The sequence below is a fragment of the Balaenoptera ricei genome, chromosome 1, assembly GCF_028023285.1.
Source record: "Balaenoptera ricei isolate mBalRic1 chromosome 1, mBalRic1.hap2, whole genome shotgun sequence".
Classification (NCBI taxonomy): domain Eukaryota; kingdom Metazoa; phylum Chordata; class Mammalia; order Artiodactyla; family Balaenopteridae; genus Balaenoptera; species Balaenoptera ricei.
In genome coordinates, this window is record NC_082639.1 from 116,765,583 (window position 1) to 116,790,564 (window position 24,982).

At 51.9% G+C, this 24,982-nt stretch overlaps 1 protein-coding gene across 1 annotated transcript; it reads right to left on the minus strand.

Moving 5' to 3' along the window:
• Nucleotides 1-13,183: 13,183 nt before the first annotated feature.
• Nucleotides 13,184-21,359, minus strand: VSIG8 (V-set and immunoglobulin domain containing 8). The gene is made up of 7 exons (XM_059924352.1): nucleotides 21,314-21,359; nucleotides 17,225-17,400; nucleotides 16,470-16,671; nucleotides 16,122-16,343; nucleotides 15,258-15,383; nucleotides 14,752-14,929; nucleotides 13,184-13,814 (listed from the first exon to the last, which is right to left on the minus strand). Exons 1-7 carry the CDS (start codon nucleotides 21,357-21,359, stop codon nucleotides 13,532-13,534), a joined length of 1,233 nt encoding a protein of 410 aa, XP_059780335.1. The 3' UTR covers nucleotides 13,184-13,531.
• Between the last annotated feature and the right edge of the window lie 3,623 nt (nucleotides 21,360-24,982).

Below are 24,982 nucleotides of genomic sequence, written 5' to 3' on the forward strand. Positions count from 1 at the left end.
TATTGTGGCCATCTCTGCAAAACACAATCTGCCACTGAGCGATTCTGTCTTAAATAGCTCTGGAATATTGCCACTGGAAAAAATAATTGATGAGCTAAACTTACACTTAAGAATTAGTAGATGATATGGTCCAGCATTACTCCCTCCCAAGTGTAACTGGATTTTTTTCTAGGACCTCACTCAAGTCTTGATGATAGAGGAAGGAGGCATTGAAGAAACAGGGGTAGGCTTTGAAGTATTTTCCCAGGGCGGCTTCAATCCCTCCACCCAGGATGTCAGCCCTGTGCAAGGGGTTTCCGGCTTCTCCCCAGTTCCTGGGCAGTCACTTCACCTTGGACAAATGGTCAGCTCAGCTGGCCTCCAGATTCATATGGCCACTCCTCCACACGACTAGTCCTGGAATTTCCCTGCCTGCTGGCTCTGCTCAGAGGTCCCCTGCTGGCCACCTGACTTCGCCTAGTCCTTATGCCTCTCCTGCATCCACTTCTCTCCCATCACCTTCTTCCAAGTCCACCTGAAGAGTGCACATGGCCACAGCAGCTAGTGCTGCTGCCACCTGTCATCAGAGGCATTCCCCGGGCCTGGTCAATGAACCAGGCAAAACTGGCCTTAGTCTCTAAAACTGATGTGAAAGAGAAAGCCCAGGGTCTAGCAATGAGCCATGGTGGTTGAATGAGGGAAACACACACACACACACACACACACACACACACACCCCACTCCCCTTCTCTCTTGCCTTCATCTCCAGGGCCCCGCCTCAGATCAGAGCAGTTCTGGATGGGGTGGGACCCACAGTTCTCCTTCACGCGGTAACCCTTGGAGACTTCATGTAGATGGCGGTTTTGTTGTGTGGTACGCCAGGACCTTTTGAACATATTCACGCTGCTCAAATCAACTGAGGTTCCCATCCCCAATGACTCATTTGTCCACTAGTGGACTAATTAACCCACCACAGCGTTCGTGTTGAAAAGCATTGGGATTGATGCTTTAAAAGTCACACAGGAACAAATATTGATTGAGTGTGCAGCATGCACTGGGTAGACTTCAGGGCACTGGGGACTCAGTAGTGAATAAAGCAATGTCCTTCCTTCATGGAGTTTATATTCTAGATAATATAAATAAGCAAGTAAGCACATGTCACATGTGGATACGTTCTACTAAGAAAGCTAAGGCGGAGTAAATGGCAAGAGAATGGTGTGTTGGGGAGAAGGGGTCTGTCTTAGATAAGGGGATCAGAGGACACCTCCTCCTGACAAGGTGACATGTGAACAGAAGCCCAGTGCAGTGGAGTGAGCCATGCAGTGGCTGGGCAAAGAGCGTTCCAGAGAGCAGAGGATGCAAAGGCCCTGACGGGGAGCATAGTTGGGGTTTATGAAGAGGAGAGCGGAGACCAGGGCAACTGGGCCAAAACAAAGAGGGTGGGGAAGGAAAGGGGAGGACCATAGTGATGGCCTGGGGCCACAGCACTTGGGACCTTGTGGTCTTCAGAACACCCCGTCCCTGGGGTTAGGGAAGCCAGGAGCGACCCCTTCTGTTTGAATGTCAGATTCCTCCCATAATGACCTTGGCACCATTAACTCCAGTGGGCTCACGGTCAGACCAGAATCCACTCCAAATCTGTGTTTGCTTTTCCTTGTTTTCATTATATCTCCTTTGAGCAAGAGCCTTTGTACCTGTCCTGTGTAAATACAAGAGCTGCTCGAGCAAAGGGGTCATGTGCCACGATGTCAGAGGGAATGGAGCAGGGAGGGTATCGCAAGAGAGAAGGGTTAGAGACACATTTTCTCACCAGTGGAGCTATGAGCACCCAATGCCTCATTTCAAAAAACAAAATAACATTGGGGAGAGGAAAGGAGGGTGGGGCAAGATAAGGGTAGGGGATTAAGAAGTACAAACTACAGTGCATAAAATAAATAAGCTATAAGGATCTATTGTATGGCACAGGGAATTAGAGCCATTATTTCAGAATAACTTTAAATGGAGTATAATCTATGAAATATTGAATTACTATTTTGTACACTTGAAACTAATATAACTTTGTAAATCAACTATACTTCAATTTTAAAAATTGATAAATAAAAAAAAAAAACTGCCGCAAACATTAATGATATCTCTGGCAAATCTTCCTTCCATGTTTATCAAGAAGTAGCACCTGTTCAGTTCATCAGTACTTGGTTACTTACTCGTCTTCGGAGGAAGCACCACCTCCTTCCAGATTTGACTCCATGGCTCCCTGCATCCGTTCTGCATGCAGCTTGAAGGAGGGCCTCTAAACTATACAATATATCCCTAGATTCAGGAAAGTTTTAGTGGGCTGTGCACTGGTCAGCATGGGTCCCACCGGCCAGGAGGGGCAGGCTGATCACATGGGTAAAGAGTGGGGATAGGGGACTTCCCTGGTGGTCCAGTGGTTAAGATTTCGCCTTCCAGTGCAGGGGGTGTGGGTTCGATCACTGGTCGGGGAGCTAAGATCCCACATGCCTCGCGGCCAAAAGACCAAAACATAAAACAGAAACAATATTGTAACAAATTCAATAAAGACTTTAAAAGTGGTCCACATCAAAAAAAAAAAATGTTAAAAAAAAAAAAGAGTGGGGGTACCCCCACTGCACGACTAGCCCAGGTCCAGTTCTGGGAGCCACACCTCCAGGGAGACATTGGAAAACTCAAGTGTCCAGAAAAGAATGACCAGATGGTGAAAAGTCTGGAAACCTCATCATATGAGAAATGATTAAAGAAACTGGGCATGTTTAGCTGATAACAAAAAGCTCAGAAGGCCATTGGTCCTCCAATATTTGAGGGGCTCTCACGTAAGCCCTACTGCGTAAGTGAGGCCAATGGAATATGTCTCTGTGAGGCAAATACTGACTCGTATGAATAATAGGATCTTCAAGCTGGAAGGAAACTTTGTGGTTACTCGGTTCAAGTTTTTCATTTCTCAGGTGGAAGACCGAGGCCGGAAGAGACTGTTACTCCCTAGAATCACATAACTAGTCAGTGGCAGTCAATCAGAATGAGCTTTAGGTTATCTAAATCAACCCAGCCCTTTACTCTGCCCCATACTCCCAGGGAAGAACTTAATAACAAAAGGAGAAATCCAAATATGAAGTGAGCTCTTCCAATGAATGTGCTTAATCAGAAACCATCTCAGAGCAATACTATAGATCAGAGAATTTTCAGACTAGGTGGGAAGTTGCATTAGATCAGGAATGACAAATATGTGGTACATATATCCAGACTTCCACCTTCCATGACCATGTCAAACGTGGAGAACTAATTATGACACAATTTTCCCACTGAGTTCACAACGCTCAAGTAACTCTGACCAATTAATTGAAGCGGGACGCCAAGATGCCATTCCTGCCCTACACAATCCATAGGATCCTTCCAACGTTAAGAATGGATTATAAATTAAAGAATGAATGACGAAACAGTGGAACAAAATTGGCCAGTGAAAGGATCCCATTAGGGTGTCAGAAACAAGCCATGCTTCCTATAAGAAGACTTTCTCTAGTTTGCTTGCTTCTGCCGTTTTGCTCAGTATGTGTTTAGGGAATGTATCAGAACTGAAAAAAGGAGAGATGGATCGAAAGTGATAATGCTATTAGCAGGAAAGCACAAAACAACAGGATGTCAGCCAAATAAGTGAATATAATATATATAGCCTTTTAAAAATCACATTCTTCAAAATATTTAAGAACAATGGGAGACTATCTTTGGATGCAAGCAACAGAAACCAACTCTGGTTCTAACTAAAGTGGGAGAAAGAATTTATTAGAAATTCGTGGGTAGCTCAGTGTCATAGTCAGCTTAAGCTGCTGTAAAAGAATATATAGTCTAGGTGGCTTATAAACACCAGAAATTGATTTCTTATGTTTCTGGAGGCTGGGAAGTCCAAGATCAAGGCAACAGCAGATTCAGTGTCTGGTGAGAGCCAGACTTCCTGGTTCATAGACAGCTGTCTTCTTGCTGTGTCCTCACATGGCGGAAGGGGCAAGGGAGCTCTCTGGGGTCTGTTTTTAGGGGCACTAATTCTATTCCTGAGGACTCCATCCTCAGGACCTAATCACCTCCCAAAGATCTCACCTCCAAATACCATCACACTGGGAATTAGGTTTCAGCATATGAATTTTGGGGAACATAAACATTCAGTCTATAGCACTTAGAGAACCAAAGAAAACCCTGACCAACCAGGCCTTGGAAAGAACAAAGCCAGGTGGCCTTGGGGAATGCAGGCCTCAGGCCCCTTCCTTAGGGGCCACTGTGGGATAAATCTGTTCTCTTTTCTGTTCCCATGCTACTCACTGAAGATTAAAACTCTCAACAAAAGATTGAGCTGGCCTTGGCTCTGGGACAAAGGGCCAGTTCCTCCTATGCTACCAAGTTCTGGTATGAAACTCCAATAGTCCAAAATTTCTGAATCCAAATCTAGACTTCCAGGCCATTTTGAAGGTATATGTGTCAAAGTAGGAGGACAGGACATGTTTTATGTAACAGTTTGTTAGCCTGATTTATCATTACAAAAGTTAAGGGCAGGCCTGAATATGGGGACCCCTCTCCCTGGACTTCTTTCTATCATGATTCCCATCCACCTCCTGAACCTGAGACCCTCCCCCCTGCCTCCCCATGATGAAGAGCAAGCCCCCAGCTCACACTGCAGCCCAGAATCAAACTGTTCTGGAATCAAACAGGGGACAGCAGCCCCTGATTCCCTGCAGGACTGAGCCGTGCATCTCCAGCGTTCATCACTCAGCGTGTCTCTTGCAGGCAGCTACCGTGGCCAGAGACACAGGGAATACAGCTGTGAGTAGGGCAGATGGGGCTCTGCACCCAGGAAGCTTGCCATCTAGTTGGAGAGAGCAACATGAAACAAATACACACAACTATTTAATTAAGATTGTGCTAAGCTCTAGAGAGGAAAAGAACTGAAAATTGTGAGCAAGAATAATGAGGGAGCAGAATATAGCTGGTGCAGGGCAACCCCAATGGCGCCTCTGAGGAGGGATGTTCCCGCTGAGACTAGCAGGGACAGTAGTTAGTAAAGCAAAGTAGGGAGGTCTGCTACGCTGAGGATGAGAGTGCTGGGAAGCCCTCCTGGAAAGACCTTGGCATATACGAACGTCTGAAGGAAGGTCCCCGTGGCCAGAGTTTAATGAGCAAGGGGGACCCTGGGTAAGGAGGGTGCAGCTTCCTGGGATGGAAACCAGTGCCTGCCAGTAGGGGGTTCTCAGTCACAGAGCTGGAGTAGCACTAAAGCAGAGACTATCTGGCTACTCAGTGCTCTGGACTGGGAATGTTCCTTATTCTTCCAAAGGGCCAATGGGTACCTAGGGGAGGGGAGGGCAGGGCTGAGAGGCAGAGGCAGCATGAATCAGGGCCTTGGGGTGGCGGTGTTCTCAGGCCAGCAGAGGAGGGTACTAGTGGTCTGCTGTGTCCCATCCCTTGAAGCTGTGGTCATCTAGCCATCACTGACCGCAGTGAAGATCCTCTCCGCTGACACACAGCCTCCTGTGAGACAGTCCAAGCACCCGGTTTGAGGGACACCCAAACATCCCACCACCAAGTTCCCTCTTTTCCTCGGGGACCAACATAGCTTACATGCTGCCATCAGAGCACAGCCTCATTCCTGGAGGACTGAGTCATCTGAGTCCCTTACGCTAAAGAGAAGAGGAGGGTCAGGTAAGTCTGGGGAAGATGGAGAGGAAGTTGGAGTGCCGGACACATGAGGCTTCATGGTCACTTTCAGTGAAAGAAATAAGGGCCCTCAGACTGGAGCGTGGAGGAGGACACACCTCCCTTCACGCTCGCCCCTACCCCTTAGTGGGGAGCATACCAGCTGACACACACACCTCCCCTCCCCTCTCCCCCAACCCCACCCTGGGAGGCCTTAAGATGGAGATGGCTCAGCAATTCGCAGCCCCATCTCACACCCCCCATTCCAGACAGGCCCAGATTTTGTCTGTCCCTGAGCCTAACAAGCTCATGCACTTTGCCCCTTTTTGCAGGCTCTGCCCCTACCTCTCAGCCTAAAATATACTCTTTATCCACCTTGTTCTCCAATCAGATTTTCAAAGCCCAGCCCTGGGCACTCGTCCTCCCAGAAGACTTCCCTCAAGGGATCTCATAGCATCACCTCTCCCAGCCTTGCAGGAAGCTGAATCAACAATCATGCGCATGGCTCTTTAATTTTTCCAAATGGATTAATGGTCTCCCTAGGGAGGCTGGGAGCTCCTGGAAGGATCAGGTTTAATACTCCAGTCCTACCACAGACACGCAGTAAGTGCATCGCCAAACATACTTGTGAGCTAAGTGGTTGATGCGGAAGTTGGGGACATACAGGTGGAAGACGAGTGACCGTGGTTCAGACATCCCCTCAGTGAGGAAGCCAAAAGTCTCCGGTTGGGAGATTCTATATCACCCCGGCTTCTCCGCTGAGACAAAGTGTAGATGAACAAGGGAGGAAACAGGGAGATCCGTTGAGACACTGCTGCCGTAACCCATGCAAGAGATGACGGTGGCTGGGAGCCGACAGGTGACGGTGGCGGAGGAGACGACGGTCAGATTCCGGATCTACGGAAGGTATAGCCAACAGGACTTCCTGACAGATTGGATGTTGTGGGGAGAGTGGTGAGAGAAAGAAAGGTATTAAGGAAGGACAGAGTGGCCATCAACTGCAGTGGGCAAGGCAGTGGGGGCAGTAGCTTTGGGGAAGACCAGGGGCAGGGTTTGGGGCATGCTGAGTTTGAGGTTTCTGTTACACATCAAAGCAGGTAAGGGAGTGTGCATTGTGGGAGAGAGGCCTGGCCCGGGTGCATAAATTCTGGTTTTGTAGGCACATCAATTTTATTTATTTATTTATTTACTGGGGGGTATACTATTTTTTTTATTAACATTTAAATTTCAAACAATGAACTCAAGCATATACTGGCCCTACGTTCAGATTTGATATAGAGATAAATGGACAGGCAGCTTTGAGGGTACAATGTAGTCAACAACTAGAGACAACCTAGGGTGTGGTATAACTATATAACTTTATATACTCAGGAGCACAAGTACAGGACCAAGCCATGTAATTGAAGGAAAAACCTCAGCCATTCAGGACTAAACAGAGGTCCTTGGGCATATCGATTTTAGATGGATGGATAGAGAGAAAGGTGGGGGGGCCAGGTAGGAGATGATTCCCATCCTCATCCCTCACTTTTTCCGACTGAGTACTCCATTCCTGGAAAGGCTGATGGGTATCGAAAGGAAGGAATCCGACTTCCCCACAGGAACCATGTTATCATAGCAGATTAGGCTCCTGCCCGAGAACCTGTTGCTCAGTTTTTTAATGGCAGTAATCAGAAGATAGTATTTCCACAAGTCCTTAATATACCGAATGGAAAGCCTGCATTCTGTACAGGAAAGAGCTTCCTAAGGAGCCTGTTAGCCAAAGGAACAGGGGCACCTTGACCTGCTCAGTAGAGCCATACCTGGCATACCCACTTGTCCCAGTCCAGGGAGGCCTGGAGCGTCAGTGGGGGCTTTCCCAGGTCCTGCATGACTCTGCTCATTGGCTGCCAGGCCCTTTCAGGGAGGGCAGTTTTCACATGTACATTTGAGAAGGATCTGGGGGGATAGGTGTGGCTTTGTCCATCATGTGCCACTGAAGTCATTACGGGCATTGGCTATTGTCACCCTAAGTTAGGAGAGGAGTATTTAGTCCAATCTGTATCCATCACACTAAGTTTAGGGAAGGTCAGCTCATGAAGAGATTCTGAACTCTTGAAGGGAGTAGATTGAGAAAAGAGGTGACACAGCCCTGCCCTCAGTGGAAGCCTAGTCTGATGGATATAAGAGGATGACAGGACATTCCCAGGACAGGGCAAAGATAGCAAAGTAAACACCACTTCCCCTTATCTGGGAGCAGGGTAGAGACTGCAATCATAAAACAGGATATGGCCAGGCCACCTTTCTGAAGAACGGATGCTGGGTGAGAAAGAGGATATGTGAGAGGGGGAGAGAGAGAGAGAGTTACAGGCAAGGAAAACAGCCTTGACCAAGGGGCTGAGTCCCGCTGGCGGCTGGGTCTGGAGTCGGGGTTGGGAGCTGCATTGAATTCCAGCACCTGCAGAGCCAAGGAGGTGAGCAAGTTCAGGCGAGTCAGGGCAGGAAGGGGAGGCGCCACAGGCTGCAGGTGGCATCCAGGCAGAAGAAGGGGGGGGGGGGTGCCCTGACCACGGGTGTCTGTGGGGCCTGATAGGCAGCAAGTGGGGCCTGTCATCACTGAAGGAGCTCAGTTCCAAGGTGGAACTGATTCTCCCAAAAACGTTGAAGAAAATCTCTGTGCCCTCAGCTGGGAGGGTCTCTCCTCAGCTTTGGGAGAGCTGTGTGGAGACCCTGCTGGAGGGGCTGTCAGGTCAGTGCTCCACGGGGTGCTGCAGTGGGCACTGGGCCCAGTGGGCAGTGGATGTGGCCTGAGCCCCCGGAACTGCAAGCAGGCAGATAGATGGGAAAGGGCACAGAGGGCACACCCTGGTCCAAGGAGGTGGCCTTGAGAATTCTCGCAGCTCATCCTCAGGCCTGGCTCCGGACCCTGCCGAGCTTGTGTTTCAGGTGCTTCCTGTTATTATTAGTATCACTATTACTAAGGAGGATTGTCATCAGTATTAACACATGCACGTGGCTCCCAGGTTTCAGAGGCAAGGCCTGGTTCTCCTACTTTTCCAGTTGCTGCTTCCTGGGCTGCTTGACTCATCCCCCAGATGGTGAGCCATCTCCAAATTCAATCCCAAGGCTTCATTCTCCTCACTCCCTCCCTGCCTTGGATCTCCCACTGCCTCGGCCTCCACCCCCCCACCCCTGTGTGGTTAGATCTCTGCCTCCAGGCCTGCCCTCCTCTGGGAGATGAAATTACATTGAAGACTAGGGGCTTGGGATCAACCATTTGCAGAGCCCCTACTATATACCAGGCTCTGTAATAAGCACGTCACACAAAATAGCCCTATTACTATTCCATTTTAAAGATGAAGAAATCAAGGCTTTGGGAGCTTAATAATAACGAGGAATCTAGGTTTGTCTGAATCCAAAACGGAGGACTTTTCCTTTGCACATGTGGGCATGACTAAATCACAAATATTTAGTACAAGTTTTCTTCCTCCCTCTTTTCCTTCTTTTCTCCCCAAGACACCCAGCATGGGCCCACCATCACCTCAAACTCAGCCACTATAAAAATGAGCTCGACAGCTTCACCCCATCCTCCTCTGCTCAATGTCTTGCCTTTGTCAAGGGCTTCAGTCTCCTCCTTAACAGTGTCCCATCCTGCTGTCCTTCTAAAACATAACCGGAAAAAATAAATTAATAAAAATTTAAATTTAAAAAAATAAATCAAATAAAATACACCTGGGAAGGCTGCTGAGGGCAATGGCCACAGAGGAGTGGCAGAAGACTATCTTGCCCTCTCCTCACTGGCAGGCACAAAGACCATGCCCATGCTTTTCCAGATTCTCCAAAGCAGTCACCATCTCCCCGCCTGTACAGTTCCACATCTCTCAACACTCTTTCCCTTTGCCATGTTTTTCCTAATCTAACTGCAAGGAACTGAGTGGAAACAATTTTGTTTCCATACACCAGGAATAAATGAAACGATTCCTCCAGGTGGGCTGGATAGACAAAGAGCGTAAACTCCAGAGACTCACCTGAGGCTCCCTTGGAGCAGAGGCGACAGGGCTAAACCTCCAGACAGGTTGCTGCCTAAGTTGTGATTGGGTAATTAATTCTCAAAACTCCTTTGTTTCCAGCGAAGCATGGAAAAAAAAAAAACAAAAAACAACATTAATCCCTCCCCAGAGTCACACAGTGTGACTGGGCCTAGAGTCACTGAAATGTAACAGGGCAGCAAGCGTAGTTGTTCTACTAGGAACACAGAAGAAAAATCACTGGGATTCTATACAGTCATGCTGTTGAGAATTTCGGGTTTAAGAGACGATGACTAGAGAATTACTTCCTAAAACCTAAGCAAGAGGATTAGAGAAGGAACTGAGTCAGGAAGGACTCAGAATGTCCCTTGAGTAGACTTTCCAGGGTTGGATGCCCTGGGAGACCCATTCACGGAAATTCTGTGGATGCCAAGTTAGGTTTCTGATGGTTGCCAAGGACATATAAATTATCTGAATAAGTTTTCATCAACCAGAGGAACTAGAATTCAGTTTCCACAAGGCTGGGACACAAAAAGGCAGAACTAGGAAGTGGGATGAAGACAACTGACTTGGTGCTGTCTGTGTCTCTCTGGAAAAACGAGAAAAATCAAGACTGAACTTAAGATTCCCTCTCTATTTATTTATTTATTTTTGGCTGCGTTGGGTCTTCGCTGCTGCGCGTAGGCTTTCTCCAGTTGCAGTGAGCGGGGGCTACTCTTCGTTGCAGTGTGCGGGCTTCTCATTGCAGTGGCTTCTCTCGTTGCGGAGCACGGGCTCTAGGCGTGCGGGCTTCAGTAGTTGTGGCATTTGGTCTCAGTAGTTGTGGCTCGTGGGCTCTAGAGTGCAGGCTCAGTAATTGTGGCATACGGGCTTAGTTGCTCCACAGCATGTGGGATCCCTGACCAGGGCTCGAACTCGTGTCCCCTGCATTGGTAGGTGGATTCTTAACCACTGCGCCACTAGGGAAGCCCCAAGATTCCCTCTCTTGAAGCAACATTTGTGTACACAGCCTTCTGCCTGCCTGGGGACGTGGTCTGCCTAAGTTTTGCAAGCCAATCATTAAATACAGCCATTATTAAAATTTAAACTATATCAATTTACAATTAAGTGAATTCTACTGAGACACAGGAGATAAGCACTCAAAATTCATCCCTTCCTAATTAGTTTCTATAGTTCATGATTGTCTCAGTTCTTGAGGTTATTTACTTCAGCAGGGATGGTGTGATACTGCACATTTCTCACGACTCCACGCCAGGACATCACACTGGTAGCCTGAAAGCAGCCATGATCGGAGAATTTTCTTCAGGGAAATAGCACATGATACACATCAGGGCTTCCCAGCCCCCTATACCCTCAACCTCGCTCCCAAAGGCACTGGTAAACATTTACCACCAGAAATGTTCTCCTCTAACACTGACAACGTTTCATGCAGGAGAAATGAAAAAAGGTCAAGGTGTCCCTGAAGCAAAACCTTAGAAGCAGAAACTTCCCTCCCTCCTCACCCAGAGGTGATGAGTGCAGTGATAATTTATTTAGGGATTTGGGGACTTCCCTGGCTTCCCTGTCGAGTCACCCTGCCAAAAGTTGTTTGCAGAGTCTCTCTAAAATCTCTTACTGCACTTTAATGAGCTTTTCTTGCCAGAGCCTCGCTGTTCTCACCCTTCAAAGGAAGGCTAAGTCTGAGCCCAGCTCCCTGGTTGCTAGAATGGGGAAGATGATGTCATTCAACACAACCTGTACAGCTGACTGCCTCTGTCCCTCACCTCCTTGCAGGAAGCTGAGCTGGAGGCTCCTCAGACTGGGAGAGCCCTCCCCAAGTCACCCTATTCAATCCCTTGCCTTAGGGCAAAAGTGTGCCAGGCCCAGCACCCTGCTGAAGCTCTAACTCTCTATTTATGAACAAATCATCCTATAGGTGCTCATAAATGTTTCCAAATAAATGAGGGGATGGGTGGTTCCTGCAGTTCTGTTCCCCTCACTGCTTAATCCCCTTACCTGCTGTATCCCCATCCATCCTCAGTAATCCCCACCTCCCCACCCTCACTCCAAGACATTTGTTCCTGGCTCCCTCTGTCCCACCATCATCTCTACTTTCTCTTCCCAAGCTCTGTCAAGGCAGAACCAGAGATGCCATCACCCTTTTGCAAATACCCAAGCCAACCAGAAGGGTTTCCTAGTTATGTACAACCAAGCAGGGTTTCAGGGCTTCCTCTGTCAACAGACTCTGAGGTCCATCCATACCCCACACTTCACATGGCCACAGGGTAGAAGCAGAAAGAATTAGGAAGCCCAGCTTCTCCTCAAGAGAAGAAGAGGCAAAAAGAAAAGGAAGTGCCTGGGCTCTCAACAGGCAGGTGGCTGGGCAGAGGCAGGTAGAACAGAGTGACCTTCAAGTACTATGCTCTTCAGAAGACCCTCAACCCCTAGACTAGGCATAGGTCCATTTGTGTGCCTGTTGCAGTCATCCTGTATGGAGTACAGCCACTTGGTCCACTAGAGGCAGCTGAATTGGAAATGTGATGCTTAGGGCTCCCTAAGAGTAGAACTTGGACCAAGGGATAAAAACTATGTGGTGTCCAAAATTGGGTTGAATAGGAGAAATATGGATATATCTCTGACCGTCAGAGGCCAAATGGACTGCTTTGGGAGGTAGTGAGTTGCCACTGCAGGTATTCAAGAAGAGGTCTTTTGTCAAGAAAATATCTTTTGTCAGGAATGCAGTAGAAGGAATTCAAATGTCAGAGAAAAAAAGCCTGATGTCCTAGAGTCAAACATGCCCGGATCAAAACCTGTTATTACCTTTGTGGCCTTGGTTAAGATAACTAAATCCTCTGAGCCTCAGTTTCTTCATCTATAATGGATACTGCACCTCATAGGATTAAAATAAGGATTAAATTAGACAAAATATGGGAAAGCACCTGGCATTCAGAGGGTGCCCAATAAATGTCAATCCCCCTTCCATTAAAAAAGGGACTAGATTAGATGAATTTGGTCTTTCTACCCCCAGAGTATGACTCTGAAACCCTTCCTGGTTTTTTGAGAAGAATGGCATACATCTGGGAGAGATAAGGAAGTCAAGATTTGGTAGGTGAGGAGAGAAGGAAGGAGGATGCTGAGAATGGTCAGGGAATATTCAGAGAGGTCATCCTTGCCGTTACCTTGTTTCCTTTCTTTTGATTTCTGGAATAAAAGAGAAAAGTGGGATTCTGGATTTAAAATCAAGCCTGAGGAGTCTCAGTTTCCCCATCTGCATAGGGAAGGGATAGGATTAGACAGCCCCTTCCAGCTCTAACTGTTCCCGATCTAAGGAGGGGGAGGGGGGAAATGGTGCAGAAATGATGCGGGACGACAGGGAGCAACGCCCCTCCCCCCATCCCTGAGCAGGGCCCACCACCCTGACCCCATGCCCAACCCTCCGTGGAACCAGTCACCTCAGTCTCGAGTCTTACATTTTCTTTATTGTGCTAACACTGCCGCCTCGGAGCTCAGACCTCACACGCACGATTCAGTCCAGACCCCCACCCACCCGGCCCCCGGGGCTCCCTTGGCTGGGAACGCCCGGCCTCCGGCCTCCAGCGCTCTCGGACACTTCCTTCTCCCTCCCTCTGCCCGAGCCTCGTGGCCCCGGGGATGCGGAGAGGGCCGAGACGGCCTCTCTTCCCTCCCCCGCCCCCTCCCACTTTAGGGGAGGAGGCGCAGCCGCCCAACTCAGTTCCAGAGGGAAACTCTTCCAGGCCCCCTGCCGCCGGGCGGCCCCGGGCAGGCGAGGTCGGCGCCGGCCCAAGCGCGTCCCCAGCTGCAGGCAGAGAGCCCGCACCCTCCTCCTGGCCGGGCAGGAGCCCGGTGCCGCGCGCTCACACCAGGAGGCTGTCCTTGCACGGCAGCGGCCCCTCGGCGGCGCAGTCGGCTGGCTCTGCACTCTTGACCTTGACGTAGACCGGGGACCGGTCCGCTTCGCAGTCCAGAGCGGCGGCGGCGGCGCTGGACGCCAGGGCCGAGTCCTCGGGGCCTTCGCAGTGAGGAGGAGCGTACTTGAGGCGCAGAGAGCGCCTGACCTTCTGCATCGGGTACCCCAGGATCTGGGTAACGCTGCTGCCGCGCCCCTTGGCCTTGCACCCGGGCGCCACGTCGTCCTCTCTGTGGAAAACAACAGGCGCGCGGGTGAGCGGGCTCCTCCGCGGCGCGGCGTGGGTACGGCCTGGGCAGAGCCGGGGGCTCTTGGCAACCTCTCCTCTCGCGCGCCTCCCTCCGCCTCCCCTCGCCTGTCAACCTCAGCCTCGACCTACTCTTTTCTCTGCCTCTTCCTGGGCCAGTGACCCCGCAGCACTCCCGGGGGCACCATCCCCACCCTCCAGACAAGGCTTATCCACACGTGTCCGGACAGCGCACGGTAGGCAGGCAGCCCCATCTAGGCGCCCTCCACTGCCCTTCTGATCTTTTCGCAAGACCACCGGCTCGGATAGAGAGAGCACCTTGGAGATCCAGAAGGAGCTGCTTTCCCTGTCCTTTCCTTAACTAACCTTGACCTTGCCCTCTCTCTCTCTCTCTCTCTCTCTCTCTCTCTCTCTCTCTCTCTCTTCTCCTCACCTGCCTCTTAATCTTCTCCCTCTTTTCCTCCATACCCAGGGCATTGCAATCATTAGCACTGCTAGTCTTGTTCTATTTTTATTTCTAGTTTGTTTCTAATATAAGTTATTAGCGCTATTATTTATATTAATTAACTCTTCTTAAGTAAGCATGTCCAAGAGTTCTCACTGGTGCAATACAGGGGAAAAGTGAGAAAATAAGTACAGGCCCTGCCCTGCAGGAGCTTACAGTCTAGACAAGACAGACAGACAGGTGCAAAGATGGGAGGGAGATGGAGGGCAGGGAAGCAGAAGTGAAGACTGGACATGGGAAGGCGGAGAGAGAAAAGCCATACGACGAGTGGCCGGTCAACATGCTGGGGTCCCAGCACTCCATGGTGATGGCAGGCAGGGTTGGGGTGGGGGTCCCAGCCAGCCGGTGGCAGGCAGGGGTGAGAAGGGGCAGGGCGCCAGCCCCCTGCCGCACAGCAGCATGCATCAGATTTTACCTGATATCATTAGGCAAGTCACAGCAGGCCTTTCTGCGGACCTTGCCACTGTAGCAGGAGGCACCGCGGGGCCCCCTGCGGCAGCCCCAGACGAGCCCCCAGATGCCCAACGTCAGACAGCCCAGCATGAGTAAAGAGCCCAGCACTGCGCCAATGATTATTCCTATGTGCCAGGATGCTGGGGAGAGAAATAAAGATTAGTCAGGCTTTCTGCAGCCTGGCAGATGGCTGGCTAACCAGGAGTTGCAGGTGTCTCTGGGAAAGAGGATGGGGGACCCAGGGGATCTCAGGGCCCCTGGACACACAGGGAGGACTATATGGGGAGATGCAAGTTAACCCCTCATGTTTGCATGTTTCTCCCAGGGCTTCCCAGCTGCCCCTGGCAGAGCTATGCGCTGATGGCAGTGGGAAGGCAGAGCCAGCTGAGGCTCCAAAATACAGCACAAGTTCCTCCAGTCCAACCCTCCCAGCCACAGGGCCTCCAGGGCCACTGTCCCTGCACCCACCTGAGACCTTTATCTCCACCACACATACGCTGTAGCCTACATTGTTGGTCACTGTGCACTGATACAGCCCATTATCCTTGGCGGAGATGCCTATCAACACCAGCTCACCATGGTTCAGGCCTGAAATTGAAGGAGCATCAGAGGGCTGTGGTGAGGCCGAGGGGCCTGGTCTCTGAGAGCTTCACCCCAGCCTAGACCACTGCAGGGTGGGGCATGGAAAGAGGGAAGGGTGTATGCACACACACAGGTCCACCCCACTCTCCAGGTGAGTCACCTTCCCCCTGCTGAAACAGAGAGGCAAGGAAGGGGCCCTTTTCCAGCAACAGGAGAGAAACTGTGAATTCACTCGGTGACCTTAGGGGAATATGTCCCCTCCCTGAGCCTTGGTCTCCTCATTTGTACAGCGAGGGCAGGGTTACACCAGAGGAAGTCTAAGGTCTCTTCCAGCTCTGATAGTCTTTGATTGTGAGTACTAGGCAGCTTCTGCCTGTGCCAGAAGCTTTATACACCTCATCCATTTAATCCTTACACGCCCCTGGAAGATAGACATTATCATTCCCTTTTCATATACTGTAGAATGAAACAGAGAGGTTAAGCCACTTGCCTGAGTCTTGTAGCCAGTCGTGGTCCAGCCAGGATTCAAGCCCAGCTCTATCCCAGACCATTCTCTTTCCAAATTAACCATACTGCTTTCAACTGACTCTCCCCTTTTGCCTCCTCTTCCCTCAATAGCAGCTTCTGGAACAGGCTCAGAGGAGGGGTCTCCCACAGGGGTTTTATGTTTGACTTGGTGCCACTGATGAACCAGGGAAGCCCCAGCGGGACCCAGCGTCCCAATCTTCCCCTCTCCCCGGGTCCCCTCACCTTGACTTATGGAGATGTAGAAGGACTCGTCGTAGGAGGCCTCAGAATGGAAGCTGCCCTGGGACTGATAGGAGCTGGCACGGTAGGGGCGGGTGTACCCACTGATCTTGTCCCACTTGTAGGTGAGAGGCAGGCTGCCCCCAGTGACAGAGCACTTCAGTACCACATTGTTGCCGTATGACATGTGGCCCTCAGACCAGCACTTGGGCATCGCAGGCCGTGCTGCAGGGAAGGGGGGGGCAGTTGTGAGCCAGGGTCCAGCCAAGAGGCAGAGCCAGGCTCAGGGTGGCCAAGCCGCCCTTGGCTCTGAAGTCTGGGGAAGAGGAGCTCAGAGGAGTCTGGTCATACCTTGGACAGTGATGATGACCGTCCGCGTGGCCACGGTGGTCTTCTTCACCCGGCACTCATAGGTAGCTGTGTCGGATAGCTGCAGGTTCAAGAGGTTGATGGAGGCATCGTACTGGCTGGGATCTGGGGCTGCAAAGCGGACCCTCTGCTGCAGACTGGGGAGGCCGGCATGGTTGACCCTCTTGTTCTGGTAACTAAGGAACTGTGAAGAGAAGAAAACAGAGATGGTGAGACAGGCAGAGCCAAGGAAGGCCTTGTGGATTGGCTGTCTTGGGCAATTCACTGAACTTTTCTGAGACTCAGCTTTCTCAGCTGAAAAATGGGAACCATGATGCCTGATCCACTGACTTTCAACAGAATGTGTGAGATCAGATGAGATCAACCACTATCTGCCTAACGTCTACCTTCCAGGGACATGTGAGGATTAAATGGGATGAGGTGTATACAGCTGCTGGCACACAGAGAAGCTGGCTGGTACTCAAAATCAAAGACGATCAGAGCTGGAAGTATATTGTCTGGGCCAGGACAGTGCCTCGTCTTCCCTTTGGAGTGGGGTGGGAGGAAGTTGACTGACTGGCTGACTTGAGTGGTGATTACAGAGCTCCTCCCTGTTCCCTCATTCTCTGAGAAGTCTTGGGGGAAGTTCAAGGCCTTGGTTTTCTTATCTGCCCTGCTTTTCCCCTCAGGGTGCTGGCTGCCCAACAGGTAGATGCCATGAAGTGTAGAGTAAGGGGAATCCGGTGCCCAGCACCTACCACATTCTCCTGACGTGAGGGTTCTGGGTTGACCTGCATCCACTCGATGCCCAGCCCATTAGGACCATAGTCCTCAGGGTCCAGGATGTAGGGGCAGCCCAGTTTGATACTGTCACCTTCCGCCACGTTCAGGATTTCCTGGTTATCCCCATTGATCCGCACAGCGGGCAGCAGTGCTAGGACACAGGCAGGGCAGATGGGGTAAGGGGAGCAGGACCAGGGCTTGGGTGGTCAGCTTCAGCCCCCCTCCCTCCACCATTCCTGTCAGTGGCAAGCCAGGGCTCAGTGGGGGTTCCACAAGGAGGAGGGGCTGCTCTGAGCGTGTGCATAGGTGTGTGCGTGAATTGATAGACGCATGTCTATGCAGACTTGTGTAAGCATGTCTGTAGTCTATGATCGTGTAGGGTTGCATCTATACAGTTTGTATACATATATATAGCTGTTAAGAATGCTTGTATGGGGGACTTCCCTGGTGGTCCAGTGGTTAAGACTTCGCCTTTCAATGCGTGGGGTGCGGGTTTGATCCCTGGTCAGGGAGCTGAGGTCCCACATGCCTCACGGCCAAGGAACCAAAACATAAAACAGAGTGATATTGTAACAAATTCAATAAAGACTTTAAAACCAGTCCACATCAAAAGAATCTTAAAATAAAAAAAAAAGAATGCTTGTATGTTTGCATGATTGCGTATCCATGTATGGGTGTATACACATATGTACATTGTATGTTTACGAGTGTTTGTGGCCGCTTATGTGTACTGTAGGGAGATTCATGCATATGACCAGGTAGAGTGTCTGCTTATATATTTACATGACAGCGCATGTGTGTGCGTGTGTGAGTGTGTGTGTGTGTGTGTGTGTGTGTGTGTGTGTGTGTACAGGCACATGGAGCACATAGAGTTGTTAAATGCTCTGATGGAAGAGACTCGTTGGTTAAAAGCCACCTCTGGGGCTTCCCTGGTGGCGCAGTGGTTGGGAGTCCGCCTGCCAATGCAGGGGACACGGGTTCGAGCCCTGATCTGGGAGGATCCCACATGCCGCGGAGCAACTAAGCCCGTGCGCCACAACTGCTGAGCCTGCACTCTGGAGCTCGTGAGCCACAACTACTGAGCCCGTGTGCCACAACTACTGAAGCCTGCATGCCTAGAGCTCATGCTCTGCAGCAGGAGAGGCCACCGCAATGAGAAGCCCGCACACCACAACGAAGAGTAACCCCTGCTCACCGCAACTAGAGAAAGCCTGCAAGCAGCAACAAAGACCCAACACAGCCAAAAATAAATAAATAAAGTTATAAAAAAAAAAAGCCACCTCTGTCTGGACCAAGTGAGGTGGTCGTGTCTAGAGGCAGGATGATGGACACCGTGGCCCCTGGAGTCCCTTTCCAGCCCAAGGAGCAGAAGAATGCGTATGTCTCTGTGTGTCTGTGTATGACAGCGCATGTCTGCGGCTGTGTGCCCGTGTGACAGTGAATGCCTGGTTGTGTAAGTGCTCTGAGTGATAGTGCGTGCCTGCGCGTGACTGTGACCGCGAGCTTAGCTGGGTCTGTGTGTGATAGTGAACGACGGTGCTGGGACCATGGCCACACGCATCTGTCAGACAGGTGAGCCTCATGTGAAGGCATGTGGCATTGTGCGCTTTGCGTCCTTCCCCTTGTGTGATTGTGTGGTCACCTCCACGTGCTCGCTCCAGTTGGGGCCTCTCCCACTACTGCCAGCCTCAGCCCCACTGAGTCAGCCTGAGATGAGGAGCCAGGATCTGGAAGCTCAGGACTGATCTCTCCCTCCCTAACCTGAAGCCCCAGGCAAGTGCTAGCCCCAACCGGTTGGACCTAGAGAGGAATATGAAGGTGGAGGTGTGCCCAGGGCCCCAACCCTGGCTGGGCTGGCAGCATGCCACCTCCCAGCCTCCTGCAATCCTCCCTCTGCCGGCTCCTCACCCAGCCTGGCTCAGTCTCCTCCTGTGAGAGTCAGCAAGTCCTTTGGAGCCCTAGCCCTTGGTCTCAGCAACTCATCCTGCTCTGCCCTTCTCTGGCTCTCTTCTGGGACCACCTTCACACTTAGAGAGCATCTCACACACACAACTGCACACTGTCACAGCCAAAGAGATCAACACATAGACAAACTCTTATAAGCCTTCAAAATGCAGATATCTACCTAGGCAGTCCCACCTTCTCACACACACACACTGTCGGATCCATACAGACACACATCTACACACAAACACAAGTGCGTATTAATCCAGAAGACACACCCGCTGTGCACACTTAGAGCCCCGCATGTGTATTCATGCAAGACCAAACATACCTGCAGAAGCTTAGTCCGGTTCTACAGAGCCAGCAGGCACCCTTTCAACACCCCTAACAACTCAGGCATCACTGAACCTGCCCCTCGGAATCCTGGCTGGGTCGTCAGCCATGTCCTAACCCCCTAGGCTCCAGGGTAATCCAGAGCAGGCAGGTTAGCTGCTGGGGCTCTAACGGGACCTGGTGATGCCTCCTAAAGCGCCAGGCCAAGCTAACACCAGCCCACTCCTGTGATAAGGATCCTGATGCCATCTGCCAGGTCCTGGGCTGTCACAAAGCAAACCAGGAATGAGTCAGAACTCAGCAGAGAGCAGAGGCCCCACCCTGGTGAAGGACTGCCGAAAGTAACCCACAGCAAGAGAATGGTCTCCATGCCCTGGGAGCCAGCCGGAAAGGAGGGTAAGCATTCCAGGAAGGGGACTTGAGAAGGAAGGACAAGCTGCAAGAGAGTGCCTCCACCCTGCACTAGGCAGAGTGTCTGCCCTTGTCCCAGGCCAGGGAGCCTCACCCTAGCCTTTCCGTCTCCCTAAAAGCTTTCTCAACCTTCTGCCAAGGGTTCCAGCTTTTCTGCACCCCTCGCTCTCCTGGGGAAGTCGCCCCTGGTGTCTCACCTTCATTCCTCTTGCTGTGGCACTGAGGAAGTACTTCCAGGGAATGTGAGAGAAGAGAGAGGCTGGAGGGAGGGAAGAAGACCAGAGTGGGAGAGAGAGGTGGGTGCAGAGACTTGGAGGGAGGGAAGGAAATCACAACAGGCTCGCCAGGGAAGAGGGCAGACACCTCAATAGTCGTGTCTACTCTAAGCTTGTAAGTCCTTTGTGAATTTTTCAGCTTCTTCCAGAGCTCCTAACCCTCCCTCTGCAGATGAGGGAGGGGAAGAAAAGGGAGGGGAGAAAAAGTGGCTCCCACAGAGGGTATTGGTGCATTATGACATTAAGACACTATACACAGAGATGTCCCAGGTCCCCACAGCACGGCTCCTGAGTGAGCTCTGCCCGGCCAGCTCTTACCAGACAGAGAGGGTGTTGCAGGCATCCTGCTAGAAATGCAGTCATTCACACATAGTCACACTCTCACACCAAGGCTGAAAATGCACCCCCCCCCTTCCTGAGCTCCTCCCCCAGGCCCCCTTAGCCTGAACCCAGACCCCCAGGAGGGTCTCAGAGCCATTTGCAGCAATGCCCACACAGATGGGCCCTTGCTGGGACTTGCCCCTTCCCAGGCAGGCAGCCGTGATGTCCAGTCCTGAGCCCTGCCTTGCAGACGTGCCCCAGGGAGCGGGCTCTGGGAGTTACCCTCCCCACCCTCCCAGGCTTATCCTAGACGGGGTGGGTGCTACCCTGGAACGCTCACAGCACAGGGGCCCCGAGCAGAGGTCTCAGGCCCCGGCTGTCCCTGGCCCACTCACACTCCACCAGCCTGAGGCTCTGCCCTCTCGAGGCAAGCAGGGTTGGGGGAGAGGCCCTCCTGCTGGAAGGACAGAGACCAATGGAAAGGGGATCTTTCCCAGGCTCTTTCTCAGCCCCCAACCAGCTTTGCTGCTCACCTGCCCCTCCTACCCCACCCCCAGATCCCCCAGTAACTCAGGGCGAGCCCTATGCTCCCATGCGCAACATGTGCATACATGTATGAGCCCCACACGTTCACAGACACGATGAAGAACCATCCAAGAACACGTGCCCCAAACCTTCAGGTGCAGGGCTCTCCTGGGGAGAGGCCCCCTTGGCAACATCCAAACCCTGGTAGCAGCAGGGCGAGGGTGAGCGGCATCCTGCCAGGGCATCTCAGCCCACCTTCCAGGTTCCTCTGTGAGCCCTTCGCTGCCCTTTTCTTGCCCATCCGGCGTCATGCAGGCACCCCTGCCCCTCCCCAGCCCCATACCTGGGCTCAGGCACACGAGCAGAAGATGGAATGCTCCTCCGACTCTCATGTCTCTAGGCTCAGCGTTTCCTCCGCCTGGGCTGGGATCCCTGGGGCCGGTGGCTATGGGGCCGGCGGTGTTGGGTACGTAGGGACCGGTAGACGGAGGGGGAGCTGAGGGCCCAGATGCTGCCCGGAGTGGCAGGAAGGTGCAGTGAGGGCCCGGCTGGGGAGCAGCCAGAGTTATTACTATGAGAGGGAGGGGGCCTGGTCCCCACCTTGGGGAGGAGTCCCAGGAGCCCTAATTAGCAGGGTGACACAATGGCTTACCCGGGAATTACCCAGCCCTTCCCCAAGCTCTTCCCTATGTTGAGAGTGGTGCAGGACGGCCAACGGGACATGTAATTAGACACCTGTTAAACTTCCACTTCCTCCCGGCCCCAGCCTCGGGGTGACGACAGTTGCCCAATTTTACAGTGTCCACGGAGCTCCCCTCACCACACATTTACTGCCTCCTTCCCCAGGGGAAGTGGAGAAGAGGAAGGAGAAGCCAGGCTGGGGATGGAAGGGTGGTCAGGCCTTGAAGGGCTCACACTGACCCCAGGGCACTGGTGTCTGACACGCCCGCCCAGCGCAGGCTCCAGCATTCCAAATTGCGGTCCCCTCCTCCTATCCCTGACCCTACAGACCCCCTCCCACCCAGGTCAAAGTCTGTGGGAAAGGGCACCAGGGAAGGGGTCACTGGGGCTGGAGGGGAGGTCCTGGCAGATGAAAGGGCCCCAGGACTTCAAAGGGAGCCAGGCCTCCTGAGCTGAAAGAAGGAGGGAAGGGGTGTGTAGGGGAACAGGGTCTTCCCCTGGCTGCCGCCTCTGGAGCTGTGCCCTCCACCCATACCCGACGTGAGGTCACCCCCAGGTGCAGGGGATCCCTGGGAGCTGGGGGTGTTACAGGGGATCCAGACCCCCACCTCCCACACAGATCTACAACCAGTTCAGTGAGGCCTGAGAGGAGAGGGACCAGGGTGTGTGGAGTGGGCAAGGTGAGTGGGCAGGTGGTTGAGGGGCTGCTAGGGAGAATAGCGCCAGGAGGGCCGGGAAAGGGTGCGCCTGAGTGCCTGTATACCCCCTCACCAGGATGTGTCTGTGCATCTTTGTTGAAGAGCGTCAAGCCCCTCTACATGCCCCTCTTTTAGGGATCGCTTGGTGCCCTGGCTTCTATGCACAGGAAGGGAAACCAAGGACCTCATAACCGGGACAGGCATCAGGTGACTAAGCCATCACAGTTCTGGGCAGGTTGGAGCTGGGGTGGGGATGTCCTGCTGGGCAGAGGGAGAAGATGGAGGGCCAGCCCTTGCTTATTGGTCCAGGGGGTCCCAGAACAGGCCTTGGGCCTCCCCTGGATTCCAGGACTGCCCCATCAACAATGGTAAGGGTCTGGTCATGAGTTGCCTTGTTCAACAGCTTAGCCCTCTCAAAGGAATCAAGGGCCTGCCCCCGTCGCTGACAGATGCGCAAGAAGGGTGGGGGGGAAGAGTTTTGGAGAGAGTTATGGGGCTCAGGATGCTGCCAGGGCCCACCCCCTGGGAAAAAATAAGACAGAACAATAAGGAAGCACAAGGACTCCGTGCGTCTCTGCATTGCAGCCCCCCAGCTGCACTCCCAACGATAACGGGGCGCTCTGGGACCCACAAAATGTACACAATGAATAGCCTTATTTCCTTATTTATTTTGAGGATTATGGGGTTGTCCTGCGCACTCTGGAGAGCAGGGATCATTATCCCCACTTCACAGATGGGGAAACAGAAGCCTGGAGAAACATGAGGATTCAGCACAGGTGATGCTGCTGGGGCCTGAGTGGGGGGTATGCAGGCGTCCCGACTCTCAATCCAGAGTGGACCAAGAAAAGGGCATGGTGACCCTATGGGTTACCAGACCCACCCATGGGGAAAGTCAGTGATGGGTGGAGGGGTGAACAGGTGGGACCAGGAAGAGGGAGTCTGAAAAGAGAGGAGTAAGTTCGTGGTTCCATTAGACTGAAGTATAAGGCTGGAGTTTAACTGGGTTCTGGATTTTAGCTGATGTTAGAGTTAGTGTGAAGGCTGGAGCTGGGATTAAGGTTGGGCTTAGTTAGGTGGAATGATGAATGAGGTTGAGGTCAGATTTGAAGTTGGGATGAGAGTTAACACTGAGATTAAGCCTAGAACAACAGCTAGAACTGAGGCTAGGGTTTATGGCTGGGATTCATGTTACGATAAAGAACAGTGTTTTAGCTTCATTTAGAGCTTTGCCTGGGAATACAGTTAGAGCTAAACTGAAGGCTGCGGAGATTGATTTAGGATTGGATTTATAACTGTGTTAGACTTTAGTTTGGGATTTGAGTTAGAATAGGCTGTGGTTAGGGTTAGAACTTGGGTTAAAGTTATATGGACAGAGGATTCATGGGGATCAAAAATTAGGTTTTATTTATGATATAGAAAGACCTTAGCCTCCATTCACTAAATCTAAGTTTGGTTAGAATTTTCATCCCTTTGCTCTGGGAGAATACCAATGGCACATGTTGATTGGGGTCCCAAGATTTTGGCAAGAGTTCCAGATACACATGAGCCCATCTCAGGGGTATGAAGTAACTGAATTCCACAACAAATGTAACCTCTGAAATTCTGCTCCACGACCTAAGCTCACCACCTGGTCAAGCTCCCAGAAAGGCATTTGGGGAGGGGATGCAGGAACGTACAGCAATGAGTGGGGCTCTGACACCAAATTGAACTGGAAGATGGGGTCCATCAGAGGCAGTTTTACTAGGGAGGAGGGGAGTTCTGGTTTTGGCGTCTAGGAGACGGGAGTTGGGGAAGACTGAGGGCCTAGATGCTCTCGGAAGAACAGCCACTTTTGAGGGCTCCATACAGGGGCCCCTCAAAGCCTCAAAAGGCAGGGCACATTGTTGCTCTCCTTTGATCCACCTAGGTCTAATTGCCACCTCCTTGCAATCTGGGGCCCATTAAAGAAACTGTCAGCATTCCTGCCCTGTGCCCTGAGCCCTGCAAGGGTTTTGAGGGGGCAGTGTTGGAGTGAGGGCACTGGGGCATCAGCTCAGTTTTCATAGCACAAGTCCAGCCCATGGCCCCTTCCCTGGGACCAGCCCACAGCTCACATTTCTCTGTGGGCTTCATCCTCAGCGGAGGAAGAGGGCCCATTCCTGGGAGGCCACCTCCCCCAACTCCTCCCTCTCTTCTTCCCCACCAGTCTCAGCCCCAAACATCCCATTGCCCCATCCACTTCCTTTTCAGGTCCCATAAAGGTCTGGACAGATCTCGGAGACTACTGGGATTCCCTCTGTGCCCCGAGGGAGAAAGAGATTGGGAGAGGCAGTGGTTAGAAAAGGAGCAGAGAAACACATGTGCCATCCAAATGGCCCAACCAGAGGCTGAGAGAGAGACAGGAGGCAGAGGGCCCAGGCTACAGTCAGGGTCCCAGCACACCAATTTCCAAAAGGGCCCCTTGCTTTTCCCTGAGTAATCCATAGCTCCCCGGGGGCAGAATGGCCTCTCTTTTCTGCATACCGCCCCCCCCCCCAGATTGGGTTGTATTTGCTTCTGTTCTAAG

Excerpts from the sequence above, each read along its gene's own strand:
- VSIG8 (XM_059924352.1), bottom strand. The coding sequence starts at position 21,359 with ATGGGCAAGAAAAGGGCAGCGAAGGGCTCACAGAGGAACCTGGAAG. Across the intron at positions 16,344-16,469 it reads GGTCATCATCACTGTCCAAG|CACGGCCTGCGATGCCCAAG; the intron begins GTATGACCAGAC and ends CCTTCCCTGCAG. Across the intron at positions 14,930-15,257 it reads GGTGGAGATAAAGGTCTCAG|CATCCTGGCACATAGGAATA; the intron begins GTGGGTGCAGGG and ends TTCTCTCCCCAG.